At 41.3% G+C, this 27,374-nt stretch overlaps 1 protein-coding gene and 1 long non-coding RNA gene across 9 annotated transcripts in view; one reads left to right on the top strand and one right to left on the bottom strand.

Annotated features, from left to right (window-relative positions):
• Positions 1–27,007, top strand: LOC141728032 (uncharacterized). Its single transcript, XR_012578746.1, has 2 exons — positions 1–216; positions 22,725–27,007. It is a non-coding gene; the product is annotated as an uncharacterized LOC141728032 (long non-coding RNA).
• The window catches only part of SLC37A1 (solute carrier family 37 member 1), a 36,601-nt gene continuing 12,752 nt past the window's right edge, over positions 3,526–27,374 (bottom strand). For all 8 annotated transcript variants that reach the window (XM_026794713.2, XM_074534274.1, XM_074534297.1 and 5 more), the window contains 13 exons: positions 26,333–26,499; positions 25,375–25,412; positions 20,729–20,812; positions 16,867–16,977; positions 14,802–14,892; positions 13,835–13,897; positions 12,945–13,030; positions 12,277–12,325; positions 10,954–11,027; positions 10,085–10,163; positions 8,587–8,684; positions 6,692–6,744; positions 3,526–6,055 (listed from right to left, as the gene is read on the bottom strand). In XM_026794713.2, coding sequence (XP_026650514.2) covers positions 6,040–6,055; positions 6,692–6,744; positions 8,587–8,684; positions 10,085–10,163; positions 10,954–11,027; positions 12,277–12,325; positions 12,945–13,030; positions 13,835–13,897; positions 14,802–14,892; positions 16,867–16,977; positions 20,729–20,812; positions 25,375–25,412; positions 26,333–26,499 — 1,009 coding nt within the window. In that variant the 3' untranslated portion in view covers positions 3,526–6,039. The remainder of the gene's footprint in view (positions 6,056–6,691; positions 6,745–8,586; positions 8,685–10,084; positions 10,164–10,953; positions 11,028–12,276; positions 12,326–12,944; positions 13,031–13,834; positions 13,898–14,801; positions 14,893–16,866; positions 16,978–20,728; positions 20,813–25,374; positions 25,413–26,332; positions 26,500–27,374) is intronic.

Genomic DNA, 27,374 nt, shown 5'->3' with positions numbered 1-27,374 from the left:
ACAGGGAGCTTTGTTTTCCCTGTTACTGTAAGGATTACATCATCTGCAACCTTTCTACCAGGAGGTCTCATTTCAAATGACAGTGAATATTGTTGTGAGAAATGCCTGTGTTAGCTCTGCTTCAGATGTTCATGGGATTTCATCCATTCCAGCTCCATTTCTAGGTGCTTTTGCTGGATTTCACCCTCCTCAGAAGATTATTTGCTGACACCTGGGGTAAGTTTAGAGCTTCATGATATGCCTGGCAGGGATTTGTATGGGAATTTAATCCATCTAATGTAGCTGTAACACAGGTATCTGTCCTTAACCAAACATCCTTGGGCTTCTCTGCCTGCAGCCCAGATTTGTCAGTCACCCTGGCTCTGCCTTTTTGGGCTGGGGACATCTATTTTGAGAGCTGCCACTGTGAAAATCAGAGCAAGGAAACCCAAAGGTTTCTATTTTTCTCTGCTTTCAGATTTACAGGCAGACACACAAACCAGCTGTGATAGTGGATCTCCCTTGGTGCCAAGGAAGTGACCAAAATTTAGAAGAAAGATTATGCTTTTAAGATATTTTTTTACTTCTTTTGTTACCATATTTTTTTTCCTTTCATGTAACTGAAAAGCTGCAGGCAGAGGGAGAGGGGGAGGGAGATTTTATAAAGACTTTTAACAGCAATGGCTGAATTGAATCCCATTGTTACCTCTCAGTACAAAACTAAACCTGCAGATTCTGCCACAGAAGGACACAGCATCAGACCAACCAGATGATCTGAGCAATTTAAGAATAAAATTCAGAACCTGCTGTACTTACTAAGCTGAAGCCTCATGTGGCCTGTGGTGAAACTGGGTGACTCAGAGTGGAGTATAATACTCTGTCCTTGCAGCACAAATAACAACAGCAGGTTTGGTGGAAGATTCAGGGGGAACTCACCCACCCTTCCAAAGGTTTTTCCTGTTTCATTCAGCTGTGAGGGGCTGCCCACACCAAGCACCCTTCACATCACAGGGAGGAAAGCTGAGAACTCAGAAATTATTATTGATCACTTTGTTTTAACACAAAAACTCAGGCTGCTGCTTCCAGTTCTGGCCCCAAGGCTAGAAGCAGCTGCTGGTTTCTGAATAACCCACGAAATTCTGACCACCTGCTCAGGGTTTAGGCACCAGATAAACTGAGAATAACTCCAGCCTTGTAACAGCATTCCAAAGTTCATTCCTGCATGGCAGCACATGTGAAGTTGGTTTAGTGTCCTCCTCTGCTGAAACAAACAGCTGGACCAAAGGGAATACTGTGGAAATGTGGGTATTTGTCAGCTGCTTTGTGAGAGAAGGAGGGAGAGAAACCCTACCCCAGTATCAGCATGAGGTGAAGAAAACATCCTTAAAATCCTCAGTGTTAAGTACAGCACCAAGGGACTTGGCACACATTTTCATACCTGATATCCTGATGCAGGAGCGGAGCAGGATCCTGAAATACGCTGGAGAAAGTCTGGCTCTTGCATTCCCAGTTTCAGAGCTGTCAATGTTTCACTGCAGCCAAAGGGGAACTGGTAGACAAAGGAATTACAGAGGAGAAAAAAAACCCAAAAAACCACCCCAAGCACCAACTAATTATCTCCTTATTCCAAACTGGAAATTAACAAAAGAAGGGAGACAAAGGAGGAAACAACTAACACTTTATAACAACCCAGTTTATGAAACTCTGGGGCAGTGAGACATAACCCAGCATTTAAGGCCACTGGACGTGAGGCTGAATTCTACCAGCAGCTAAACCCTCCCTTCCCTCTCCCAGCCATAAGGATGACAGTCACATTTTTAACTCAGCCTGGCAGCAAATGTAGTTCAAGGTCCCAGAGCAGCAGAGCAGCAGACACAACCCCCAGGAGGGTCTGCAGTCCCTGCAGGCTGTGACAACAGGGTAGGACATGTCCCCACCATCCCCTTGTAACCATGATATTTTCTGAAAAATCCTTTCCTTAGGATTTTTTCTCCTGAGAAGCTGAAAGGCCTCAGGAACAAAATGTAAACAATGATTATCTGCTGCTGTGGAATGCAACAGGTGCATTTGTGATTGGCCCATGTTGGTTGTTTCTAATTAATGGCCAATCACAGCCCAGCTGTCCAGACTGTTTTGGTCAGTCACAAACCTTTGTTATCATTCTTTCTTTTTTCTATTCCTAGCTAGCCTTCTGATGAAATCCTTTCTTCAATTCTTTTAGTATAGTTTTAATATAATATATATCATAAAATAATAAATCAAGCCTTCTGAAACATGGAGTCAGATCCTCATCTCTTCCCTCATCCTGAGACCCCTGCAAACACCATCACATTCCCTGGCTGGCTGAGCAGAGGGCAAAACAAAGCCAAACCAGCTTTGTTCCAAGGTGAAAAGGGCACAAGTCAGCAATCAGAGCATCCTGTCAGAGCTTGGGACAAACCATGACATAATCTAATCTAACATTTACATAATACACACACCATAAATTTAGTTCAGAGCAGAGATTGCCACCATTACCCATCCCGGGCCCTGTCATTTGATTGGAATTCTGATAAATCTCCCCCAAATTAATTCTGTATGAAATCCACCAGCCTCCAACAGCTCTAAACACCCTCTGGTTTAATTTACACCCTCTTACACCTAATCCTGAGCAGCACAAAGCACCCCAGGCATCAGCTGCTGCAGCAACCAAAGAACTGAGCCCAAACACGAGTTCAGCCAGAGTGTGAGGCAGCACAGCCTTGGCACAGCACACGTGGAGCATTCCCATCCCATTCTAAGGAGCTGTGCCAGAAGCACATGCAATGATCTCCTTAAAGGAATGGCAGAATCCCTTCTGGAATTCCCCTTACTAGCAAAACACACAGGATTAAGGCTTGGTGCACAGAGTGGGTTTGTAGAACTTACAGGCAAAAGGAGTCACAAAGCAATTTATGAACCCAACACTTCTGTCCTTTCTTATTTACCTTCTTCCCACCCTAAAAACGCTTCTACACGCAGAGACAAACCCCCTGAGCCTGTCCAGCAACAGCCAGGGCTCTGATGAAGATTTCCACAAGGGAGACTCCTGCTCCTCATCAGGCAGAACAGAAATTGGGATTTGAGTCTCCCTCCTTTTATAAGGCACCCCAGCTGTTATTTGCCTATTCCTAGGATTAACCTTGGGCACATTTTGATCAGAATTTTTGTAACCAGAAGTTGGTTTCCTTTCCAATAATTTTTCCCCACTGCATCTGTGGTCTGGACATTTTATGTCAGGCAGAAGCACAAAAACCCCTCAAACATTATTACAGAATCAAAACAAATGTTGGAGATGATCAGTGCTAGAGAGAAAGAATGAAGCTTTTCCATGTCAATTCTATATTCACTGAAGAGCAAGCAAAGCAGACAACACAAAAAAGTCACCTTAAAAGTCACCAGAGGAGCCACACTTAGCCCAAATTTGACTTAGGCAAATGTCCCAGAGGGGATGTCTGTCCTTCCAACCAATAAATGGAGCATTTCTTCATGGAGATGGTAAAAGATAAAGTACTCAACACTTCTCTGTTTAGAACAGAATCTATTTTTATTCAACACAGGATGGTGAATGGATAAAATTCACAATAATCAGCATTAAAAAAAAACCCAACAAATCAACCCTGCGGTCTCATTTAAATTTGGCTGTACCTACTGGTCACTCACATTTTGACATACAACATTTTGTCAGTCTTGCCCATTTCCAGATATAAACACCTGATACTAACAAAACACACACTTTATTCACTATTTGGGAGACTTTTAGGGTTTTCTTAAATAGAAAATCAAATCTTTTTGTCCAACAAATTTGTATCTGAAATGTCATCTGTCATTACCCCATACCAGAGTCACTGCAGTGCAAAAGCTATTAAAATAAATAAATAAATAACAGCAGCAGCCCCAACAAATAAAACCCAAAACACATTTAAATATCTTCAGAAATACAACCAAAAGCTTTTTAACATCAGACTTCAGCCCATAGGGAACAGCTTCTCAAAATCTGAGTGCAGCAGAGCTTGAACTGTTTCAATAAACTAGGATAAAGCTCTACACATGTTTTTGGGGAAGGGGACTGGAATTCCCAGCTGAAGTTGTCCTCCCTCCATCTCTCCCTCCCCACACAGGCACTGAATTGTGCCAGGACAGCTCTTTTGGGGTTGCAATGTTATTTTTGCCCCATGAGAGGCTGTTTCAGCAGTGCCCCAGGTTCAGCCTGGCTGAGTAAGGAGCAGTTGGATATTCCAGGAGGATGGAAACCCTTCCAAGTAATATTGCTGCTCAATTCCGACACATTTAACCACAAACACAGCACAGATTTTTGAGCTCAGGTGTTGAGAATCTCCCCTGGTTTACTCAAAATGTGTGAAGTCAAACTTCCATCCTTTAAGTGCAGGGACAGGACCCTCCCAGAGCTCCCTGCAAGGACCTGGCACCTTCCCTAAGTCCCTGCGGGACTGGGGTCATCCCTGCACCTCTGCTCAGCTAAACAGATAAAAATGAGCCCATCCTGACACTGCCCAGGCCAAGCATGGAGCACAGTGCTGGCTCAAACCAGCAGAAGCAACTGAAAGACTGAGCAGGTAAAAAATGGCCCTAGAAATTAAATGTTAGCAGCAGCTGATGGGACATTCCTGAATATTTTGCAGGGCTTTTAAAGTGTTTTGCTAATCAAGTGTAAAGACTCTTGCACTGTCTCACAAAACTTAAGAGCATAGAGCAAGACAAAGGCCTAGAGCTTTAATAAATACAGTTAAGGATAACACACAGTTTAAATTACCTAATCTTTGTGATCTAAGTATAAACACCCCATACAAAAAAAAGATTTCTTTTCACTTTGTACATCTTAAAAAAAGCAAAATATAATCACAGAAACATTCTGTTAGCCAAGCTGACAGCTGTACAAAGAAATGATATGTTCTCAAGACATTACACCATCTATTTTCTGGGTAGCACTAGGTACTCAAATGTTCTCTTACAAACTACCACCCACACAGGTAATTTTTCTTCTCTGATATTTTGGCTCCAAATCTGAAACCCAGAGCCACTTGAGAGAGATTTCTGGATATGAAGGCCCAGATCTGATGATGATTTCCACGTGCACACCCAGCACTGGAACCCAACAGGGACCCTGTGCCAGGGGGCACCAGAGCAGCTCCCCCTGCTCAGCCCTGAGCTGCTCACACAGCTCTCAGCTCCCTGCCACCCCAAAAAAACCCCTCTCACATCAGCCCAGCCTGGCAGGGAAGGTAAAATGCACAATTTTATAATGCCCTGAAAAATCATTAGAGCCCCCACTGGAAATTCTGACTCATAAACTGATTTTTGTTGCTTAGGAGTCTTTTATAAAATTTTTTTTGCATAATCCTAATGGAGGACTAACATCCATCCAGAGGATCTGTGAAAACTGCTAACTGCAGTACACAGCAAGGGTAAATTCTATTTTATAACCTACCAAAAGGCTGGATGCTGTCCTTGGGAAGCAGAACTGGAGCTAAACACTCATAACACAGCCAGGTGATTATTGTGTGAGCAGCTTCAAACCCTAACAGCAGCACATCTTAATAACCAGCTGATATTTTCCTCTATGAAGTGATGCTCTCAGTGTACACAGATGACATCAGAGACACATTGCTCACTGACCCTGGGACAGTCACTCACACACTGTTAAAATTTCCACTTCCTCCTGCTCTAACTTTGCCTCGATTGTTGGCAATTACACAGTTCATAGTTTCAATTAAAAACATCCTATCAAAAGAAATAAAAAAGGCACTTGGTATTTCTCTTTGGCTCAGTTGAGGCATGTTATTGAAGCCTTCCCCAAGTCCCCATCTCCCCTCTGATGAGCAGTGGCCATCCTGAGGTACTGGTTCATGTGCAAAAATCAGAGCTCCAGGGGTTTGCCATGTCTCACACTGCTCCCAGGAATCCTGCAAGGCTCTTCACCACACAGAGACCCTTCAAACACACCACCAGGTGTCCCATGGGGTGGGGTTCTCAGGGAGCAGCTCCATCCACTGGCACACTCCTCATCCCAGCTCTGCTAGCTCAGTGCTCTTTGAACCTGGGGGAGAAAAGCAACCAGGCAGGAAAAGCTGAGCTGTGAGGCAGAACAGGCACCAAAAGGGAGCATCCAGCCCCTGCTGTGCATTTTTCTATTCTCTCCATTTTACTTCTCCAAAATTCTACAATCAAGGGGCTCAATTCAGTTTTTGTGTTTGGATTCAGTGGATTTTTTTTTCTTAATTCAAAATACTGTAAATTCAAAGTCACCCTTTCTTTAAGGAGAACTTTTGGAAAAGGTTACATTCTAAACTACTATTAAACACAGGGCAGGCAATTCCCCACCTGCACAATGAAACCCGTGGAGGATTAAATATTTGAGAACCCCCCCCCCCACAAACAAGAGACTGTGCCAGAGGTGTGTTTACAAATATTTTTGAAAGATGTTATAAATGAAAATGTCCATGGTTTGAAACATCAAACTGAGTTTTGAAGCAGAATTAAACCAGACAGAAATGGATCTACACAAACCTTAATGTGTCCAGTCCAGTCTACATTTAGGTATTATGGGACAAAGGTTAGAATTGATCTTGGAGGTCTTTTCCACCCTTAATGATAATTTATGGCTACACATGGAAGGTTTAGAAATGTGTTTTCAAGGTGTTATTAAAGAGCAACAGACATAAAAAACACTTACAGGGTGTGATCTGCATGACACTGAAGTTCCTTCTGGATAAGACGGAGTAAGAGCTGCAAAAACAATCACAAAATCTTCTTTAGTATCATCCAGATAAACAAGAAGGAGAATTATTAATTATTTGGAGAGTTTCTCATTTGAAACATTACCCTGTAATGCTGAACTGGGTTTAAAAAAAAAAAAAAGATTTACAGATTCTCAGTAATGTTTGCAAAAGAAGCTTTCACAATAAGCAGGCAAGAGGAAAATAATTTCCTTTTTGCATCTGAGAGATCAATTTCTTCATAAAAGCCACAATGGTTTTCTGGTTACTTTACCAGCAAATGTGTAAAGAAACCAGCAGAGGGACCCCGAGGCTTCAAGAAAACGTGACAGAAAGAAGTTTTAGCGGCTATTTGCAAAAACAACTGTGTGTGAAAAGCTTTAATCCCACAATTAGTCAAGGTGGGTACAGTCACGTTTTCTTGTCTGTGCAGCATCAGGGATTTCAATGCACTTTAAAAGGATTATTCAGATAATAGCAGGAAAGTGATTTTACAAATACAATTTGATGGTTCTCATGTACATTACAGACAGAATTGGAGCTTTCAGGGTTCTTCACTATTTCAGGTTATGTCATCCTCAGAATTTCACTACTGTAAATTCAGTTTGCTCACTGTTTTAAGGATGAATGTTTTAAGAAGTTAAATATTTTCAGAGGCACAGAAGTGGCCAAGAACGACAGAACAGAATGGCACATAAGAGGATAGAGCCCCCTCCAGGCACGCCTGGAAAAATAACATTTGAACACAGGTATCCATGTGCTGCTGCACTGCAAAAACCAGGAAAAGCAGAACAGTTATGCAAAAAAGGATTTACTGCAACTGCAGAGCCAAATCTCTCAAAACCAGAGCTTTGCAAAGGTGTTTTAATTGATTCCTCAAAGAAATGTGACATTTTTTTCACTTTAATCAGTAACTGCAAGAGAAAAACAATGAGAACTTTATCTAGGAAAAATATGACAACCTCCCAAGCCTCACTCTGCAGCATGAAATACCAAATATTGAAACAAGCTGCTGACTACAAGTGGCAACAGACTTTAGCTATTAACTTACCTAATTTATTTATTTAATTTATACTCCTAAACATGTAAAATACATATTTATTATATATATAATGTATATTTAATATATACTCCTAAACTGAAAAAATTAGTTTCAAAATTGGGGTTTAATTTGAATTTAGAAGAAAAAAGCCTCAGCTGTAACTCAAAGGCTTCCTGATGTTCTAGTGTCAGGAAGGGAATGGTCTGACACTCTCAGCTCCTCTGCAGGAGCCCAGAGCTCAGTGCTTTGGACCAAGCCAGCACCTGTGTGCTCTTCTCTTCCTTCCCCAAACATCTGCTCCTGGTTCCTGTCAAAAGCCAGGAGTGCCACTTCTTCATCTAATTTAGTGCAGCTGTCTCAGGGCCCATCTGGAAAATGTGATGTATTAACTTTCAACAGCTTCATTTTCAGGGTGATTTTGGTGATACAGTGATGTAGGAAATGGTTTTTATGGCTTTGAGAAATTGGCTTTAAAGACAACAGAAGTGATTTTTCTGTGAGTGGAATCTGAGGCAATTTCTAGGTCTGAATGTGAAGGTTTACTTGCAATTATGCCTGCTCTAAGCTGCTCAGCCAGCAATTAACAGCTGGATATTTGTTCAGGAATTGAAGTTCGTCAGCACTGATCTGCACTTTTGATTAAAATTAGATGAGAATTTCAAAACAAGCAAATTTGCTGTCAGACTGAAAATCTCCTACACCACTGGAAGTCTAATACAATACAGGATATTGAAATGGCAAAAGGACAATTTGCATTTTGGGACAGTTTAACACAGAGGAAATACACATAATCTAAATTTTTAGACTTACTAGCAAGGCACATGCATCTGCCACCATGAGCATGTAGAACACGTTGTTCCAACCAGAAGGGGAAATAAGGCCAGCCAGGAGAGGCCCCAAAGCTGCACCTGAAATACAATATTGGCATTATATTTTGGTATTTTATATTACATACTGTCAGAACTGTAAGATTCACTGTACTGAAATGTAGTTATTCTGAATTAGAGTATCCATATTCCCACTTAGTTAACTCAGTATTAAACCTGATGTATTAAAAAGTCCCAATAAGTGCAAAAACATAACTGGTGCAGATGGGAAGCTGGAAGACTTAGATTGTGATGAACATCTGCCTTCAGCTCAACAAAATGCTCATCCTGTACTAAGCTGAATTTTACTCCATTTTCTCTCACACATGGAGGGCATAAATAAAATATCCCTGACCCCAGGAGAGCCCAGAGCCATCTCCTTTTGCCCAGTGCCAGTTGATGCCTTGAGAGGTTACCTAGAACAGAGGCTGGACAGAGTTAGAAGAATAAAGTAGGGATTTATTAAAAGGCCTTCAAAGGATGCACCTTGGGCTGTACAAGAGCCTGGCTGAGACTACACCCAAGATGGCCACGAGTTTTCACACTTTTTTAAGTTTTGGTCCATTTCCATATTGGGATTAATTGTCCAATTACAGCTTCAGGTTATGGAGTCCCATCCTCCCAGACTGCTCTCCTCAATTTGCTATTGTTATACTTTTTGGGCCTTTTGGGCCTTTTTGTTGTTTGCACTTTTGGGCCCAAAGCTGCAATGGTGTCCTTGGTTCTCAGGCTGGAAAAGGATTGTTTTGTCTGACTGAACTGTGAGGAGAACTTGCTGACACTTTATATGAAGTTCAGAGTTCTGTACTAATGCAGTACAGAATCTGGAAAATATGAAAGCTAAAACTTAAGACATCACAGTGATTCCCCCCTGTGGTGGTGTTTGAGGGTCCCCAGGACGAGGGAAGAGATGAGAATCTTGACTCCATGTTTCAGAAGGCTGATTTGTTATTATTATATTATATTATATTATAATTATAATTATATACTAAAACTACACTAAAAAAGAGAAAGGAGACCTCAGAAGGCTAGCAAGAAATGATAATAAAATCTTGTGACTGACCAGAGAGCCCGACACAGCCGGACTGGGACTGGTCATTAATTAAAAACAATCCACATGGAACCAATCAAAGATGCACCTGTTGGTAAGCAACCTCCAAACCACATTCCAAGCAATCAGATAATCATTGTTTACATTTCATTTCTGAGGCCTCTCAGCTTCTCAGGAGAACATTCTGGCAAAGGTATTTTTCAGAAAATATGTCAGTGCCACCCCCCTTCCTCCCACCCTCAGCTGTGGAACCACCGGATGTTTCAGGTGAAGTTTGTGCTATTCCCCACTTCCAAAACTGAGTCCTGGCAAAATGGGACCTGAAGAGCCCAGTTTTTTGGAAATGCTTTGCTGTAACCTGTCAGAGCTGGGGCAGGGGGCCCAGGCTTACCCACAGATCCAGTCCCGTCGATGATGGCCGTCACCGTGGACAAGGCCCGCGCATTCCCCTTCAGGCTCTTGTGGGTACCCTGGGGGGACAGAGATGGCTCAGAGCCAACCCTGAGCTGAGCTCTGAGAACAGCACCCCTCTCCCACCCCCCACATGGGCTCTGTGCTGGGGACATGCCTCAAGGCCAAGGATGAAGTGAGTGGGCATTGCCTGGGGTCACCTCGGTCTTGCCAAGGACAAGGGCTCCAGAGGATGCTTGGAGATTTCTGCCCTGCTCCTTGTCCTGTATTTAAAACATTCCTGCATTTAAGACAATAAGAAGACTTTTGCCTCCTTGCTAAAGCACCAACACATTACAAAACAAAGTTCCAAAGTCTCCCTGCTGAGCAATGTTGGTGTTTTCACATGGCATTTGTGACTTGGCTGACCTGAGCCTGCTGGAAGTGCTGGCAGCTTAAGTATCTGGACTTTTTATTTTCACACACCTTTACTTGTGTTAAGGTCTGTGCCAGATACAACTTTCTGATGGGAATTAAATCACCAGCTCATGTCTCACACAGCTACAGCTCCTCCAATCATTTAAAAATGCAAAATATAAAACAAGGCACCTGCACAGAGGCCTGGCTTTGCATGAAACCTTCAGACTCAATCTGGGCTGTCACCCACAGTCTTGTGAGTGGTCAAGAATAATTTAGAAGCCTCTCCAAAGCATGGCACTCACACTAAAACAAATCTCAGTGGCTGAGTTCAGCATTTCCTTTTTCCAGCTCCATACTCCTTTACTTTGTGCCAATGCCCCTTCCCTGGTGACCCTGCAGAAGTCAAAGGGCTCTCTGGAGGCCAAATGTCACAGGGAAAGCCAAACTCACCAAGTCAGCAGACACAGCAGTGGTGATCAGGGCATAGGGGCCATTCACCAGGGCACCACTGATAAGCAGCATCACTGTTCCAATTAAAAAAAAAAAAAAAAAAAAGAAAACATGAGTTATATTGTATTTGCAGGGTGCCCCAGGGCAGGAATGATGAATCTGACTCCATGTTCTCAGAAGGCTAATTTATTATTTTATACTACATTATATTGTAGAATACTATACTAAACTATACTAAAGAATACAGAAAGGATACTTATGAATGCTAACAAGATAATAATGAAAACTTGTGACTCTTTCCAGAGTCCCAACACAGCTTGGCCCCAGTTTGCCAAAGAGTGAAAACAACTCACACAGGAAACCAATGAAACAATCACCTGTGGGTAAACAATCTCCAAACACATTCCACATGAGCAAAACAGAAGAGAAGCAAATGACATAATAATTGTTATCCTTTTTCTCTGAGGCTTCTCAGCTTCCCAGGTTCCCTTCTCAGCTTTCCTGAGAAAAATCCTGGGCAAAGGGATTTTTCAGAGAATGTGAATGCCACAGAGTTGTGTGAGAAACTGTTCACCATAACAACAGGAGACACCACACCCCATGACTCCCAAGTGGTTTAATCCTTCCCTGGCTCCCTGACCCAATACAGAACTGGGAAGAAAGGAAGAAAACATCCATTCCTCCCCTTTTCAGTGCTCACTCCTTAATGTGAATTCTCAAATGTACCAGAAGATGGGGCTGAGACAAAATCCACTACCCAGGGTCTTTACTGATCCTGGGAGGTCACAGAAAAGGGAATATTTGACCAAACTGGCCACGAGGGCAGGGGGTGCTCACAAGATACACCCACAAGTCCCTTCTCTCCTTGTAGAACAGCAGAGGACTCTGAAAGTGAAGGAGTCCTTCAGGCAGGTGAGACAGCACTGCCTCACTCCTGTTCCCATTTCTGGTTTGAGGTAACACACACAAAGCCACAGGTGAATTCTGCCTACTCAAGTGAAGTTAATGTTGCTGTCAAAAGTACTACAGGCAATATTTAAACATCTCTGACATCTGGCACAGGGGATATAAAAAAGCCTGTGCTGACACAACAAGCTCCAGGAAGACTAATGATATTAATTAGAGCTGTTCTCTTGTCACCTCTTACTCATTTTTTGTCTTCCTACTTCAACCTGTAAAAAGCCTACAAGACCAAATTTAAGAATTTGATTCCATACTTCCTGGTCTAAGTGAAAGATAAAAGAGAAAACAAAGGAAAAAACATCAAAGGTCATAAATGCCAAGTTCATGGAAAGGTAGGTAGAATAATTTAAAAATACTCACCTATAGTAGCCTCAAGGCCCATTTTACTGACTGCAGAGAACATGTAGAGCTGTAGAGAGAATAAATAAGCACTCAGAATACCAACATATGGAGTAATCCTGGGTTCCCCATGTGCCCCATGTTAACTACAAGGTATCTTAATTGGCATTACATGGAAGTTCCAGGTTTTACTGATCCCTTTCAGGCCACAGTAGAATGACTGTTTGATTTGCCACAGAAAGGAGATAAGGGGTAGGATCCCATTCCTCTATGTCCTTTCAGAAGGAAGGGCTGTGTTATGGGACCATTCAATTTTAAACTCTCCAACTGCAGCTTCAACACAGCACAGAATACAACTCATGAAAAACATCAAATAAAACTGTTTCTCATGTCAATCTGCTGGTTTTCAAACAATGACAGCTCAGAAATTTTAGCCTAAAATTCTGGCTAACAACTAAACATCAGATTTTACAAGAGAGTGAAACTTTCCATATATTCTGTAACAAAAAATACATTAGACTTGTTTAGTAAACAAGCTTGTTAGCTTGTTTAGCCCAAATATCTATACTTGCTCAACTTTTCATGCCAGTTTTTAATCTGGCCTGGACTCTATGTCCAGGCTGGGAGATGCTGCCTGCAGAACTGTCCAGGAATGGTGTCACAGCTGTGGGACAGGGGCAGGCTCTTACTGTGGGTGCTGCAAGCAGCAACATCATTCCACAGGTTGATGCTCTCTTCTCCAGCCTGTCTGAAATCAGACCTGCCAAGATCCCACCTGAAAGAACACACAGGTGTGAGGAAAACATTCAGGGTGTGCTTTGCACAAAAGACATCAGTTCAATTTAATGAAAAAGAACCAAATGGCTTTTACTCCATAGTTACACAATTCACACAGCAACATCCTCATGAACCCAACCATTTTTAACCTAAACAGAACAGAAGCAGAACTTGTTATTTATTTATTCCAAACTCATTATTTATTCCAAATATCCAAAGCAAAAAGCCTTTTACCAGGTGCCACATGGCCCTGCTGCTGGAGTTCTGGTATCCACTCACTGGTTTCACATTAAATAGAAAACTTGGCTCTCTGCAGCCAGGGAAACAAACTAAATTGTCTGCATTGGCATTAAAATTTATTCAGTGGTCACCCTGAAAATTATACAGGAATAGCCTAGTCCTTATTATTATTATGATCTCCCAATTTTATCACATACAGTTATATAAGGCATCAAGAAAAAAAACCAAACCAGAACACCTGTGGCCATTAATCTTAAGTCAGATTGAGAAAAAGAAGTATTTTGATGGGTGGCGACCAAGACTCATGGGCCAGAGCTGATGGAAATAAAAGATTCCATAATTTGTCTGTTCTGATCTGTTCTGGACAGCAGCACCGGCTGTGAAGGTATTTTACTAGATTTACACTTTTCAACACAACTCTAAGCTTTACTTTAAAGACTACCTTTACTGCTACTCTTCTACAGTAGAAATAATGAATAAGAACTATAAAATAGGTAAGCTGCGTACACCAGAGCCTTTCCTGAACTGGTGTGATCAGGAGTGAAATAAAATTAAAACTTACCAAAGATCCCACCCACATCAAACAGCGTGGAAAGGTCCCCAGCTCTTTTGGCATCAAGATGCTCTGGTGAGAGAAGCAAAACATTTGTCTCATTTCTGGACTATAAACATGGAAATCTCAGCAGTGCTGTAATGCCAGGACAAAGGCATATTACAACAGAGTTCTTCATTCAGATAATCCACAATAATGTGATGTTGTATAAAAGAAATAAGAACAAAAGTAGGTATTCAGCAATACAGACTTTAGAATGCAATTACTCTCACTGGAAAATGCATTTTACCACTTTTATAATCACAGAATTACAGAATGCTCTAAGTTGAAAGGGATCTTCAAAGGTCATCCAGTCCAACCCCTCTGCCATGAGCAGGGACATCTTCAATGAGAGCAGAGCTCCATCTAGCTTGACTGGAATGTTCCAGGGATGGGCATCCACAGGTTCTATGGGCAGCCTGTTGAAGCATTTCACCACCCTCACTACAAAAGATTTCTTCTTTCTATCTAGTCTAAATCTACCCCCTTTTAGTCTAAAATCATTACTCCTTCTCCTATCACAACAGACCTTGCTAAAAAGTTGGTCCATCTTGAACTCTAAAAGTATAAAAAAAAAATCAAAACAGCAGTACTGAAAAGATAGAGCAACTCATTTACATTATTTTGTGTATGTTTTAATAGGACACTTCAATCTTAAATATTGTTAGAAAGTACAACTTTTTGATTTGTTTGCAGGAGCCAAAGAGACAGCATTTATGCCTGGAATTACTGAATTACAGACACTTCCATTTGTTTTGAAAATGCCCTCTCACAGCACTGAATTCATAAACCTGCCTGGTGACTTACAGCTCCCCTGTTACTGCAGCAGAGAAAGCTCCTTTCAGTAGCAGTAATGTTTATTTTCTTATTTATTCCAAGCTCCTATTTGCAGAGACTCTGCAGCCATAAGTCAGCACCCCTTTCCTGTAATACTCACCCACATTTGTGATGTAGAGGGGAAGCCAGAAGAGGAAAGTGTAGCTCACCAGCTTTGCAAACAGGAGACAAAGGGAGAACTCCACAACTCCCTGAGAGCACAATGAGAACAGGGAGTTAGTATCTGAGAGCTATTTGCTTTCACAGACCATTATGAAAATGGTTTCTAGGAAGCCTTTAGGCTTTTCTTTTTCTCTCATGAATTCCCAAGAAGCATTTTTCCCCTGAGAGCACAAAGCTTGCACTCTGAGCAGACTGTGGTATTTTACTTACATGCTTCCTTTCAATTGTACTGAACTGCCTGAAGAGAGAACACTAAAATGGTACTGAATAACCTGAGCAGAGAACAGAAATGAAGGGGAAGGAATTTATACAGTTTGGGAACACCTGTATCACTTATTTCCCTTAAGTAAAATTGTTATACAACTTTAGAGCAGGTTTGGAGTGTGTTCTAGAGAAACTGGCACATTTTTGTGCTCTTTCTCTCCTTCCTTCAGATGAGTTCAAGATTCCTCCCTTATTGTTCAGCTCTGTAAAAAGCCAGTAAACCAGTGTGACAGAGTTCAGAGCAGAATGTGGTAAGAGCACATCACAGACTGAGCAATGACCTGGTAAAGCTTTAACTTGCTCCATCCTCATTCCTACTGAGCACATAAAAGTGCATTTATTGCACAGAGCTGCACTAAACTGCCAGATTACCCCATCTCCATTCCCTTCGCCATCTGATAACATCTTGTTTGAAAGCAGATTTCTCAAATCCCTGGTATGGAGGGCTGCAGTTACCCTGAGGGACAGCACACACACTCCACATGCAGCTGTGACCCTTCCCAACACCAGGCAGGACAAATCCCACAGGGTTTCAGAGATTCCAGGGGGTGGCAGCAGCAATTTGTCACCCACTATTCCACTCTGCTACAGGAAAAACAGTAGAGGATCTGAACATGATGGGAGGATGCAGGAATACAGTGGTTGGGTGCAGGATTATTTTTTTTTACTCTACATGTGGTCCAAATCAATGTGCAAATATTCCTAATTCTGCATTCAGGTTGAGAGGAAAATCAAAAATGACAGATTCTGACCTTGAGGAAACTTCCTTTCCTTTACCAGCAGGCCAAATGACTGGGCTGCCTGAAACTTCTCAGACAAGAGGTTTTAAGATTTAAGCTTTTTAAAACAATGCTGAGGAATGTAAAAAGGGAAGCCATAAAAGGAAGTTCTGATACACAGAAGTGCTTATGGACTCCTGTGAGTCCATAAGCATTCTTTTGCTATTCCACTTTGCTATTCCACCCTTAATAAGTGCATGTCATTAGGTTCAGTCAACTTTTAGAACACACTTTAGGACAGAATAAACAATTTCAGTCAGAAGGGACCTACAGCAACCCCCCTGTCCCACTGCTGGACCCCTTCAGGGCTGGCACAAGTTGAAGCACACTGATAAAGTCCTTATCCAAATGCCTCTTGAACATCATCAGAGAAAGATCAGCAGCTCTCCCTCCACCTCCCCTCCTCAGGAAGCTGCAGGGACAGTGAGGTTCCCTCTCAGCCTCCTTTCCTCCAAATTAATAATGCCAAAAGCCCCTATATTTCAAGAGTGTGATATGAAGTGAATACCCACTACTGTCCCATCATTGACATATTCTGAAAAATTCCTTTGCCAGGATCTTTTCTCCTGAGAAGCTGGGAAGCCTCTGCTTCTCCATATTTTGCTGCTTTGGAATGTGATTTGGAGAACTGTTTGCCCAGCATGTGAATTGTTTTTAATTAATGACCAAGGACAGCTAGCTGTGTGGAGGCTGTGAGCAGTCACAGGTTTTTATTACTCAATCCCTTCTAGCTTTCTGATGTCTACTTTCTTTAGCATAATTTTAATATATAATTTTATTTTAAAATAATAGAAATCATAAAATAATAAATCAGCTTTCTAAAACATGTAGTCAAGATTCTCATCTCTTCCCTCATCCTGGGGACTCTCAAACACCACCACACTGTCCCACCCAGAACTTCATGGAAATATTAATTATGGGCAAAACTTCACTGTGAAGAGGAGCAGCACAGGCACTCACAGGTATCCTCAGGGCCCCAAGGAAGCTGATGGCTGATGTCCCATGCCTTCCTTCCCCAGTGGCCACGCTGCAGTTCTCACTGTCACTGAGCAAATGCTGCATCTCTGCATCCTGCAATGTCCCCCAGCAACAGGTAAGAGACAGAAGAGAACAAAAAACAAAGTATGTATCAAGAAATCAAAAAGCTCCAAAATAATTTTTAAAAACAAGTACCTAATTTGTCACAGAAAGTGACAGCTTTTAAAAATATCTTGGTGTGGACAGCCAGAGTGTACAGAGAGAGTAGAGACTATATTCAGAATATCAGGTGGTATCTGTGTGCATACAGTCCATAGCAGAACCAAGTTTCTGTTCTATTGAAGAACAATTTCAAGTTGCAAAACCCCCACATATTAAGAACACATTCCATGGAATAAAACAGTTTCCAACCTTCCTTCACCCCACCAAATAAACATGGTCTAATTAAAGCTGACAAGCTACTGAGTCCTACAACACTGTGTACAATAAATTTCTGCAAGGATACATTTCTGTATAAAATCATGTTTTATCTTCTTTCTCTACGAATACTAAGCCAGTTTTTCAGGTTCTGTAACATCATCTTACTGACTGATCTAAGTACAGGCCATCTTTCCACATGAGTTATGGACAGAGAGTGCTTTATGTTAAGGAATCACCTTTTTTTTTTTCAAATCTGTTCCATTTGAGCATTGCAATCCTCAAAATACAAAAGCCTGGGGTTCATCAGCATTGCCCAAGTTGTGAATTCTGAGATCTTTTCTAGTGCTAGGAAGGGTTTTTTTCCAAGAATTCCACTGGCTGCTAAGAATACTTGTGGAGCAAGTTACCACTGCACAAGAACAAGCCATCCCAGTGTAGCCAGGAGGGTTTATGGTATTTTTAATCCTCTACCAGACTGAAGTGAACTCTCAGAATAGAACTGGAAATTTACATCTTACAGCTGTACACAGAAAAAAACCCAAAAATCAGGTATAAATACACCTCAGTACTTCTTTTCCAACTTGGAAAAGGGATGGGATGCAGCTATCCTCCCTTTCACCTGCTTGCTGAGAGGCTTTACCAAGCTGAGCACTTCTCATATTTATGTATTCCACACACTATCTTCCTTCTCCTAATTCTTCAGCATCTGAACAAAGCCTCAGTGAAGAATTAAGCCTCAAATATATATTTGACTGCAGGCTAGAAAGGATATAACAGCAGGCTGTTCCATTTCCAGTGCTTATTGCAAAGATGAAAATTTGGATTTATATTTGCTAAGCTGATGGGGGAAGAAAAAAACCAGAAGTGCTGGAAAAATTCAATTCTGCTATTTTACATTCAGTGATTCTAAATAAATTCAGTTTTTAAATAACATCATTTAGGAGAGGGCACCAGGGAACCATTTGGACACCTGAGCCCAGACACTCAGCACAGTTTTAGAAGCTGCCATGCAGCATCCAAATTTTAGATTTGATTGTTAGATGGGATGCAGGACTTACAGCAGTCCAGTGTCTGGGCTCAGGTGATAAAGCATTAACCAGAAGACAGAAAAAACATCTAGAGACCTTTCATATGGCCCTGCAGACCTGTCTCATGGCCCAGAAGTCACTCCATCATCATAAAAATATTTCTATTCTGAATTACTGGAGCAACTTCAAAACTTGAACCATTTTAACAGTACCAGTTCAAAACATAAGTTATTTAAAAAAATTAAAATATGAGAGAGAGGAAAAAAAGAAGGGCTCAAGCAGTGAAGCTCCCCAGTGGATTCTAGATGGTGTCTGAGCATCTCCTGCACAATCAGCACAGCAAACCCAGCCAGGACTGTCTGAGGCAATGCTGCTCATTTCTCAGACAAGCAGCTCTCAATCTTCTTTACAAGAGTGAGTAAATATTGCAGCAGAGGTGACCAAAGTCCAAATAACTTATTTAAACTCATGCTGGAAACTTTTGTCAGTGATTTGGGGGGTTTTATGCTGCACAGAGCTAAAGGATAAATAAACCCAGCAGTTTGTGCTTGGCAGAGATGACTTGTGCAGCCTTGCCAGCTTGTCTAGAGCATGATTAGGCATATGGCACACTCTTGATCCCTGGGGAAGGATTCATTATCCCCCAATTTTGTGTCATTTTTAAGACGCCAAGCTGACACAAGCAGCAATGAAGGCACAGAGTTATTCAGGTCACGCAGCCAAAACCACATTCTGCTTTCAGTCACTGCAGATCCTGAGTATTTGCTTCCTTTTTACAGTAATTGCAGAGGTCAATGAAAACCCAGTAAAAGCTGCCATTCCAGTGTGCTTGGAGACCAAGGCATAAATGCAAAACATCTGCTGTTTGTAGAGGCTCAAAAGCTGCCTGTGAAAATCAGCTCCAAATAACCCCTGTGAAAAGGGGAAGATGTTCAGCCTTGGCTCTGACAGAACAACTTGTTCTTCTGTCACTGGCAGAAAATCAGGAAGCCCCAAAGAGCAACAAAGAAGGGGTTTTAATGATTTTATTATTTTTAAACCTTGTCGAGACTCTGTATTACAAACATACCCTAGCTGGCAGGGAGAAGAGAGAAGGGGGGATATTCCCAGGATTGTTCCCTCAGTTCATTGTCTGTGTTGTCCCTTTGTCCGGCTCCCAAGGGACAGCTGGACAGGGGTACATTTTCCTCACCCTTAGCTAGGCAGACCCTTCACAGGGTGGCAGAGTTAAAAAGGAAATCTCTGCCTGCTGATTTCTGTGGGTTTTTAGCTCTGTCATCATGATTTAGAATCACAGATTGGATGGGGTTGGAAAGGATTTGAAGATCATCCAATTCCAACCCCTTTCCACAATCCCAGGTTCCTCCAAGCCCTATCCAGCCTGGCTTTGGACACTTCCAGGGATGGGACAGCCACAGCTTCTCTTGTTCCAGTGCCTCACCACCCTTTCTTCCATACATTTAAAACAATTTCTTCAGTAAATTCCATCCTGTCTAAAGACACCGGCTGATATTCTCATATCTCCCCTTACCTTCCAGCTGGTTGTGAAATAACACAAATGGTTTCTGGGTGGAGACTGTTGTTGGGCAGCTCAAAATTAAAATAATAAACTCAGTACAGAGGGGATTTAAGCTGTATTGAAGTGTTTCCCCAGCAAAAATTTCAAAACTTTTTTCCCAACACTGATTATTCCACCCTGTGAATGCTCATTATTATTCTATGGGCAAAGGATAAAGAGAACAGGAAGTTTCTATTTTCCTAGAAAAGTGTGAAAGAAGTTTTAAAAAAGTTATCCTCTCAGGACACAATGTGCCAAGTGTGCTGAATAGAGACACAAAATTTCAAATGGAAATTTTCAGTTCATGTCCATCACAAGATAAAATGCTATTTTGCCCACAAAATGGGCAAGTCCAGAATTCATTTTCTAGTGAGAAATAGCAGCCCTTATGGTTATGAGTTTTAAGCAAGATTTTTGTGAATAATTGTGTATATTTAGAACTCACCATTTCCACATATAATCTTGTTAAGTACAGACAGTTTTTGAAAGGAAAAGAGAGAGAAGTGAGACTGCAAGGATGGGACAAATATACATAATTTAAATATTTCAAGTGGGCTGCCTTTAAAGCATTTTGCAGTGCATTATTTTTGATGGAATTGCGTCAAGATCACAAAATAAAAAAGACCAATTGAGCAAGCAGTGCCATCTCACACAGCTCAGTTTGCATTATTTATGGCAGCTAATGCTTAGCTCCCTCCTCTGAAGTTACATTTGTGTCTGAAGATGGAAAGAGATTTCAGCATCATAAAAAGAGGAATAATCTTTACAAACAGTAAAAGTTTCATGTGAGCCTTAAGAAGTTTTCTGGGCTATTTTACAGCAATATTTTCTATTTTACCTGAGGTTTGCCATTTTCTTTAGCATTTAAGGCTGGCATCTGGATCCTGCACCGAGAGGCACCATTCAGGAAGGTTTTAGAACTCTGAAAAAAGAAAATCAAAACAAAAAACCCCCTATTTTTTCATTTTTTCTGCTTTTTTTTCCTTTTTTTTTTTTAGGATTACATTATTGTAAATCATCTCTCTGGCACAAATTTTTGTGCATTGTAACATAAACACAACCCCAACTGGAGCATCTTTAATTTTAATTATTAAAAGAATTTATTTTATTTTAAAATAAAACAATCTCTAATGTTTTGAGATTTTCAAGTGCTTACACAGACCTATGGCAAGGGACATAAAATGCAATCACAAACTGATCTGAAGGCTTATTTCACACTGGTTTTATACAGAAGGAGTTAAATTCAGAGCACAGTCATGCCCCTCTCAACATCTTTAGCAGCTTTTTCCTCTACTGAACTTACTGACATTGCAAACTCAGTTTTTGCTTTAAGCAGATGATTCCAGCAGCAACTACAGAAGTTCATTTGTTTCATAAAAACCTTTATTTTTCACTTTCCTAATCCCTTTAAGAGAAAAGTTCATCCCTTTAGCTTATATTCTGTAAGACTAAATTCTTTTAGCCCATAAATTCTTGTGTTCTGGTGGACAGGAGTATTGAGGAGGAGTCTGAGGACCTCCAGCAAGTTCCAGAAGAAAAAATGAGACAAAAATTTACATTTTAGGCACCAGATGGAGTTGCTTTTTATCCTCACTTATTAACAAGTGCATTCCTGTGTCAGTTCACACGAAAATTCACTGCAAAACACCAGTGGAATTCACTGCATTCACTGGAAAACACCATTCTGAGATCTTGAGTCTAAAAAGATTTACCAGGGACATTCAGATTTTTCTTCTGAATTACATATACAGCTCTAAAGTAGGTCTGCAGTCAGGTATGGACAATCTATTGCTAAGTCCAAAAGAAGCACTGTGAATTCCTCAGGGATGAGATGCTGAAGTGTCTAATCACACTCTGGATGCCACAGTGAAGAAAAAAAAATCAAGACAGAGCAATAAAAAGCCCTACAAACTCTGTCCCAAATAACCCCCTCCTCAAGCTCACAAATAAAAAAGGAATGCAAATCCTCACTGAACAATTCAGCTCAAAATCAATCACTGATTTTTGTGAATAATTGTGTGTATTTAGAACTCTCCATCTCCTGGGAAATTCTTCCCCCCTGCCAAAAAAAATAAAGAGTTTGTATTTCAGTGTTTTTTACAAAAATTGCCCTTCATCAATCAAATCCTTCTAAGAAGAAAAAATACTTTTGAGGATAAACTGTGGTAGTTCTTCAGCTCAGTTTAGAGCTGAGGCACAAGCAGTTTTGGACATGCATTCCTCAAAATAAACCAACAATACTCGAGCCCCCAGGGTCTGATAAAACAGATTTTTAAGTTTTATCTTACAGAAAATCCGGCTCTTGTCAAAATGTGATTTACAAGAATCCACAGGAAAGAAAATTCATCACCTAGAGACAAGTCATCTATATTTTTAATCAGCAGTTCAGCAGAGGAAAAATGAATGACTTTTTAATTTGACTGCAAAAAATAAGATTTACTACAGTAAGGAGAAAATGTCTGGGGAAAAGGACCGGACTGAGAGGCTGCACATTTAATACTTCGGCTTCTTTCTCCTTTCCAGGAGATAAAAATTGCAGCCTGGTAATTTTGAAATGCACAAACACTTTGCAACAGGAGTTTAAGGGAGGGAAGTTGTCTGGGAATGCAAAGTTGAGACAAAGTTCTTAGAGTACAAAGACAAGTTTGTACGAACATGATGTAACTGTGGGGGGAAAGAAGGCATAGGGAGAAAAGATGAGAAGTAATAAAACCAGTTCTAAATCACATTTCCCAAAGGGGAAAAAAAAAGTTAAATCTCCTGTTTAACCTTCATAAAGGAAGTGCAGCAATTCTGAATAACACCCATTGACTTCTCACTTGCATTTGTCATAGGTACAGCCCTCCAGAAAGTCAAGATTAAGCCTCCAATGCCAGCATTTAGAAGAACTTTATTGTCCTCAAGTATTTATCTGGAAACAAATTTCAGATGGGTAAATCAGAGCCAAGATGAATTCAGGCAAATGAAGCCCAGCCCAGGAAAGCAGAGAATAAAGAGAAAGAACCACACACTCAGGGCTCTGTGCCTGACTCTCCATCTGTGGTTTTGGACAGATCAATGAAATCTGATTACTCACCACTACAAACTCTGTGGAAATATTGGGCTCAGGACCATGCTGCAAATAAACATTAGATCAAATTCATCCAAGACTGGCATCACACAGAGAGGACTGTGATCTCTCAATCTTAATATAAACCCTTCCCTCGTGCTGAGCATTTATTTTAGTGCTGCTTAAATTTAACTGGCCTCATTCTTCCACAAGGAGATTTGGTTTTTAGTGCAGAGCTGCCTGCACCTACCCAGGACATCTGGCCAAAATTACCTCCCACAGCCTTAGGAGAAAAGCAAGTCTGTACATTTAATACCTCAAAAAAAAAAAAGAAAAGATTTCTAACTATTTGCAGGTTGAACAGAATGACTGAACAACAACAACAAAAAAGGACAGCGAGTATTTTACACCTGCTAAATTCTATCCATTCTACAACACAGATGAAATATTTTAACCCTATTTTACTACATCAACCTCCCTTCAACTAGCACTCACTTTTCTTTACAGTCAGAAGCTGTCATCACCACATCTACATCTGGGCATCGCAAACTCCTACCTAATTAAATTCCTTTATTTCTAACGCCACCTCTCTGTGGTGAACAGAAGCTTCCACAAGGGTTTAGAATCCTTGCAGACCACTCAGGAGTGAAGCATTTGGGCAGCTCCAATGACATAAAGCTCCCCAGGACAAAGCAAACCTCAATTTGAGAAGGGTCCAAGGCAGGTGGGGAAGCCCTGTGATAACTCCTCCCAGATTTCTAGATGTTAAATGGGAATAGGGAAGGAAGAAGTGATTCCTTTTGCTCCGCAGAGTGAGGTTTCCAGGGAAACAGGAGGTCAAATGCATCCCACACAGTGAGAGTGAGCCTGGGGCAGTGACCCTGCTGCTGTACCAGTGAAGACTGAGTCAAATGCTCCTCCTTTTCTGCAGCTGGGGAAATTGCTCCTAAATTACTAAATTTTTTGTTAAAAGTATCTTGATAAGTAGATATTCCGTGTCAGAATTTTCCACACCAGCTCACTGAGACATATGAGCACTATACTGTGCAGAGCTCTTTAGTTATCCAGCTGAAGTGTATTTGAAACAAATAAATATTTATTTCCATAAAGCTTAACAGGATATTCTGTAAAAACAATGCTCTGAACTATATAAAATCTAAGGAAAATGAGACTCTTAACAGCAGGCAATGAGAGTCACTTCAAATTCTCTCACACTTGACAGAAGTTACTTCTAAGAAATGAAAAAGGGAAAAAAGGGAAACTACAGAGCATAGTGTGAGCCCACCTTGTCTCACAGGAATAAAATAAGGAGCTCCACAGACCATCAAAAGCATTCAGAAGCTTTATATGTAAGCATTCAGAAGTGCTTCATATGAAGATTAAAAAAAATTAACTGGAAAAGGAGAGAGAATACAGACTAGAAAAGTTGCCTTCAGTTCCTATTCAAAGCATTTAAAATGTAAAACTCCATTGATCTGAAAACATTAGGTGGTAAAAAAGAGCAATCAATCCTATAAAATCTACCTGTGAGACTGGCAAAGAAAATGCACAGATGAATCCACAGGTACAGATCATTTCCATGTGGAATTATATTGGGACTTTCACCAACAGTCTTGATTGCCATCAGACATGGGAAACCTCATGGCCTGCCCTGCCAATCCCCTCTACTATTCCAAAAAATACCTGGAAATGTGGCAGACCTGATTGCCCAAGGGTTCCTGGGAGCCTGGAGCATGAACTGCTCCAGACTTTGGCTGCAGTAGAGACAAACCCAGAGCAGAGACTCAAGGAACATGAACCATGATCAACCTGTGAGCACAATCCTGAGCAAAACTGAGCCAGGAATGACATTTCTGTCATGAGAAGTTACACACAGCTGGTTTTTCTAATGCCCTTTTTGTCACCTTTCCTTGCTTTTTTACTATTCTCCAATTCCATCTGGATTGCTTTCCTCCTCTTGGGTTCATGAGGCAGAAAAGGAATCATCTCACTCAGTAACTCAGGATTTCCTAGGGAAATCTTTCTACCTCTGACACATCATTCTAAAATACTTAATGAATAAATAATATTTATTACTTATTTACCTACCTTAGTACTAAATACTTAAACAAAACACCCTTTAAAGATGCTCAGAAGACTGAAGCAAGAAAACTCAAGAAAAAGAAGAAAAAAAAGAGATGGACAGTTTTTACTTGGTTTACTGTAAGATCAGCTATTTCAAAACAAATTAATTCACCTCTTGATTCATTTACTTTGAGAGAAAATAAGCTCCTGGTTTCCCAGTGAAGCACAAAAGACCAATCATTGCCTCAAGCACAGCATCAGTTACAAGAGCCTGGCACAAAGAGCCACACACACCATCTGATTCACAGAACCACCTTATTAAATGTGTCTATTAGGAGGCAAAAATCAGAAAAGAAAATGCCTTTACTTACACTGGATGGTGTGCAGGAGCAACTGACATCTTTAGGATCTGAAATAAAATACCACACAGAGGTAATGGTGAAAACAAGCCTAAAAAATCTCTTAAAATATTTTTAAATAGTGTAACTTACTGACAATAAACGGACAGTAGAGATAAAAAGTGCTACTCTGGCAGTCCATCTAGTTACAGAATTCTTGTTAGATCTGCCAAAATTCATCTCCTGAGACAAGACAGTTACAGTAAAACAAATACTCACATCTCAGAGTCTGCATAGGGACAGGATGGGGCATCCCTCTTTAATTTCTAATTTAAAGTGTCAAAAGCTGCTCCCTCAGCTGCCTCCAGTAATTGATGGCACTGAGGATGATGACGGTGGGAGCTGAATGGCAGCACAGAACATGCCCTGTAGCCAGGTGGGACCTTCAGCCAAGGGACACTGAAGGCATTTACCAACACAGGGGGCTGAACTCTGAACTGTCACTCTGTCAGGGGAGCTAGGGAGGGGTCTGGGGCACAAACCAGATGAGGAACAGCTGAGGGGGCTCACCTGGAGAAAAGGGGCTCAGGGGGTGTTTTATTGCTGTATTTATTGCTGTCTGTAATTCCCTGCCAGCAGGGGACAGCCAGGGGATCAGGCTGTGCTCCCAGGGAACAGGGACAGGAGGAGAGGGAACGGCCTCAGGGCAGGCTCAGGGTGGACAGGAGCAGGAATTTCTGCACTGAAAGGGCTGTTAAATACTGACAGGGGCTGCCCAGGCAGGTTTGGAGTCCCCATCCCTGGAGGTGCTCTGGGCTGGGGTCAGGGTGGGCATCAAAGTTGGATGACCTTGGGGAGCTTTTCCACCCTCAGCGATTCTGCAGGATAAAGCTCTCTGAAGGCACACCAAGTGCCTTCTTCCCCACCAAGTGTCCTGGGAAGGAGCTCCCTAAGCTGAGCCCCCCATGGCTGTGTCCCAGTGAGCACTCACGTTCAATGAGGAACAGGAAACAAAGAACCCCCATGAGAGCCACGATGAGCCCAGGCACCACAAAGGAGAGACCCCAGCACGAGGACACCCAGTAAGCAGCAATCAAGGATCCCAAGATATTCCCCACTGAGGTGTGGGAATTCCAGACTCCCATGATCAAACCTCTCCTGCATTAAAAAAACAAAAAACCCCACACAAATATTAATTATAAGCATTAATCTCTTGAGAAAAGTGTAACAAAATGGCTGTGAAGCTGTGGTGTCAATGCAGTATGCCATATGATTCTTTAACTGATCATTTATTCATGCTACATGCTACTCCCATGGTCAAACCTCTCCTGCATTAAAAAAAAAAAACAACAAAAACCACACAAACATTCATTATAAGCATTAATCTCTTGAGAAAAGTGTATCAAAATAGCTGTGCAGCTGTGGTGTCACAATATATCTCATGGTTCTTTAACTGATCATTTATTCATGCTATAATCTCCACCTGGCAATTTCAAGGCACCTAAATATGAATAAAACTGTTGTAAATATTCTGTGCATGACAGAATTTATCCTGCACTTCCTGGCATTTAAAAACACCACACTTGGGCTTGCATATTTCTGGACAGTTTCTCTAATTAAAACAAACATTGATGTTGTGTAGCATGTGGACACCAAGTCTGATGCTTTTGGGAATAAAAATCCTCCTGCAAAACACAATGCACTGATAATCTGATGCTTGCAGAATGTGTCAGACTTGTCATGGAGAAGAAAACAAACTGTAGAGGATATGGGGAGCAAATTCAGTATTTTCTGATCCCATTCTGGACTTGCTGGGCTCTGGCAGAAGGTGACACCTGCACACATCACATTCCTGTCTGCCTGGAAATCCCACATTAGAGCTGCTGCACATCAGCTCCATCTGAGCTAAGGTAAAGCGCAAAAATCCCACTGAAGTCATGAAAACAGGGATTTTTTTTCCCCTCTTAAGTCGTAGAAAAACTGCCTTGCCCTCAGCAGGATTTTACCTGGAGCAGCCTAACCTAAACAGAATC

The sequence above is a fragment of the Zonotrichia albicollis genome, chromosome 2, assembly GCF_047830755.1.
Source record: "Zonotrichia albicollis isolate bZonAlb1 chromosome 2, bZonAlb1.hap1, whole genome shotgun sequence".
Classification (NCBI taxonomy): Eukaryota; Metazoa; Chordata; class Aves; order Passeriformes; family Passerellidae; genus Zonotrichia; species Zonotrichia albicollis.
This window is presented reverse-complemented; position numbering and strand designations above follow the sequence as displayed.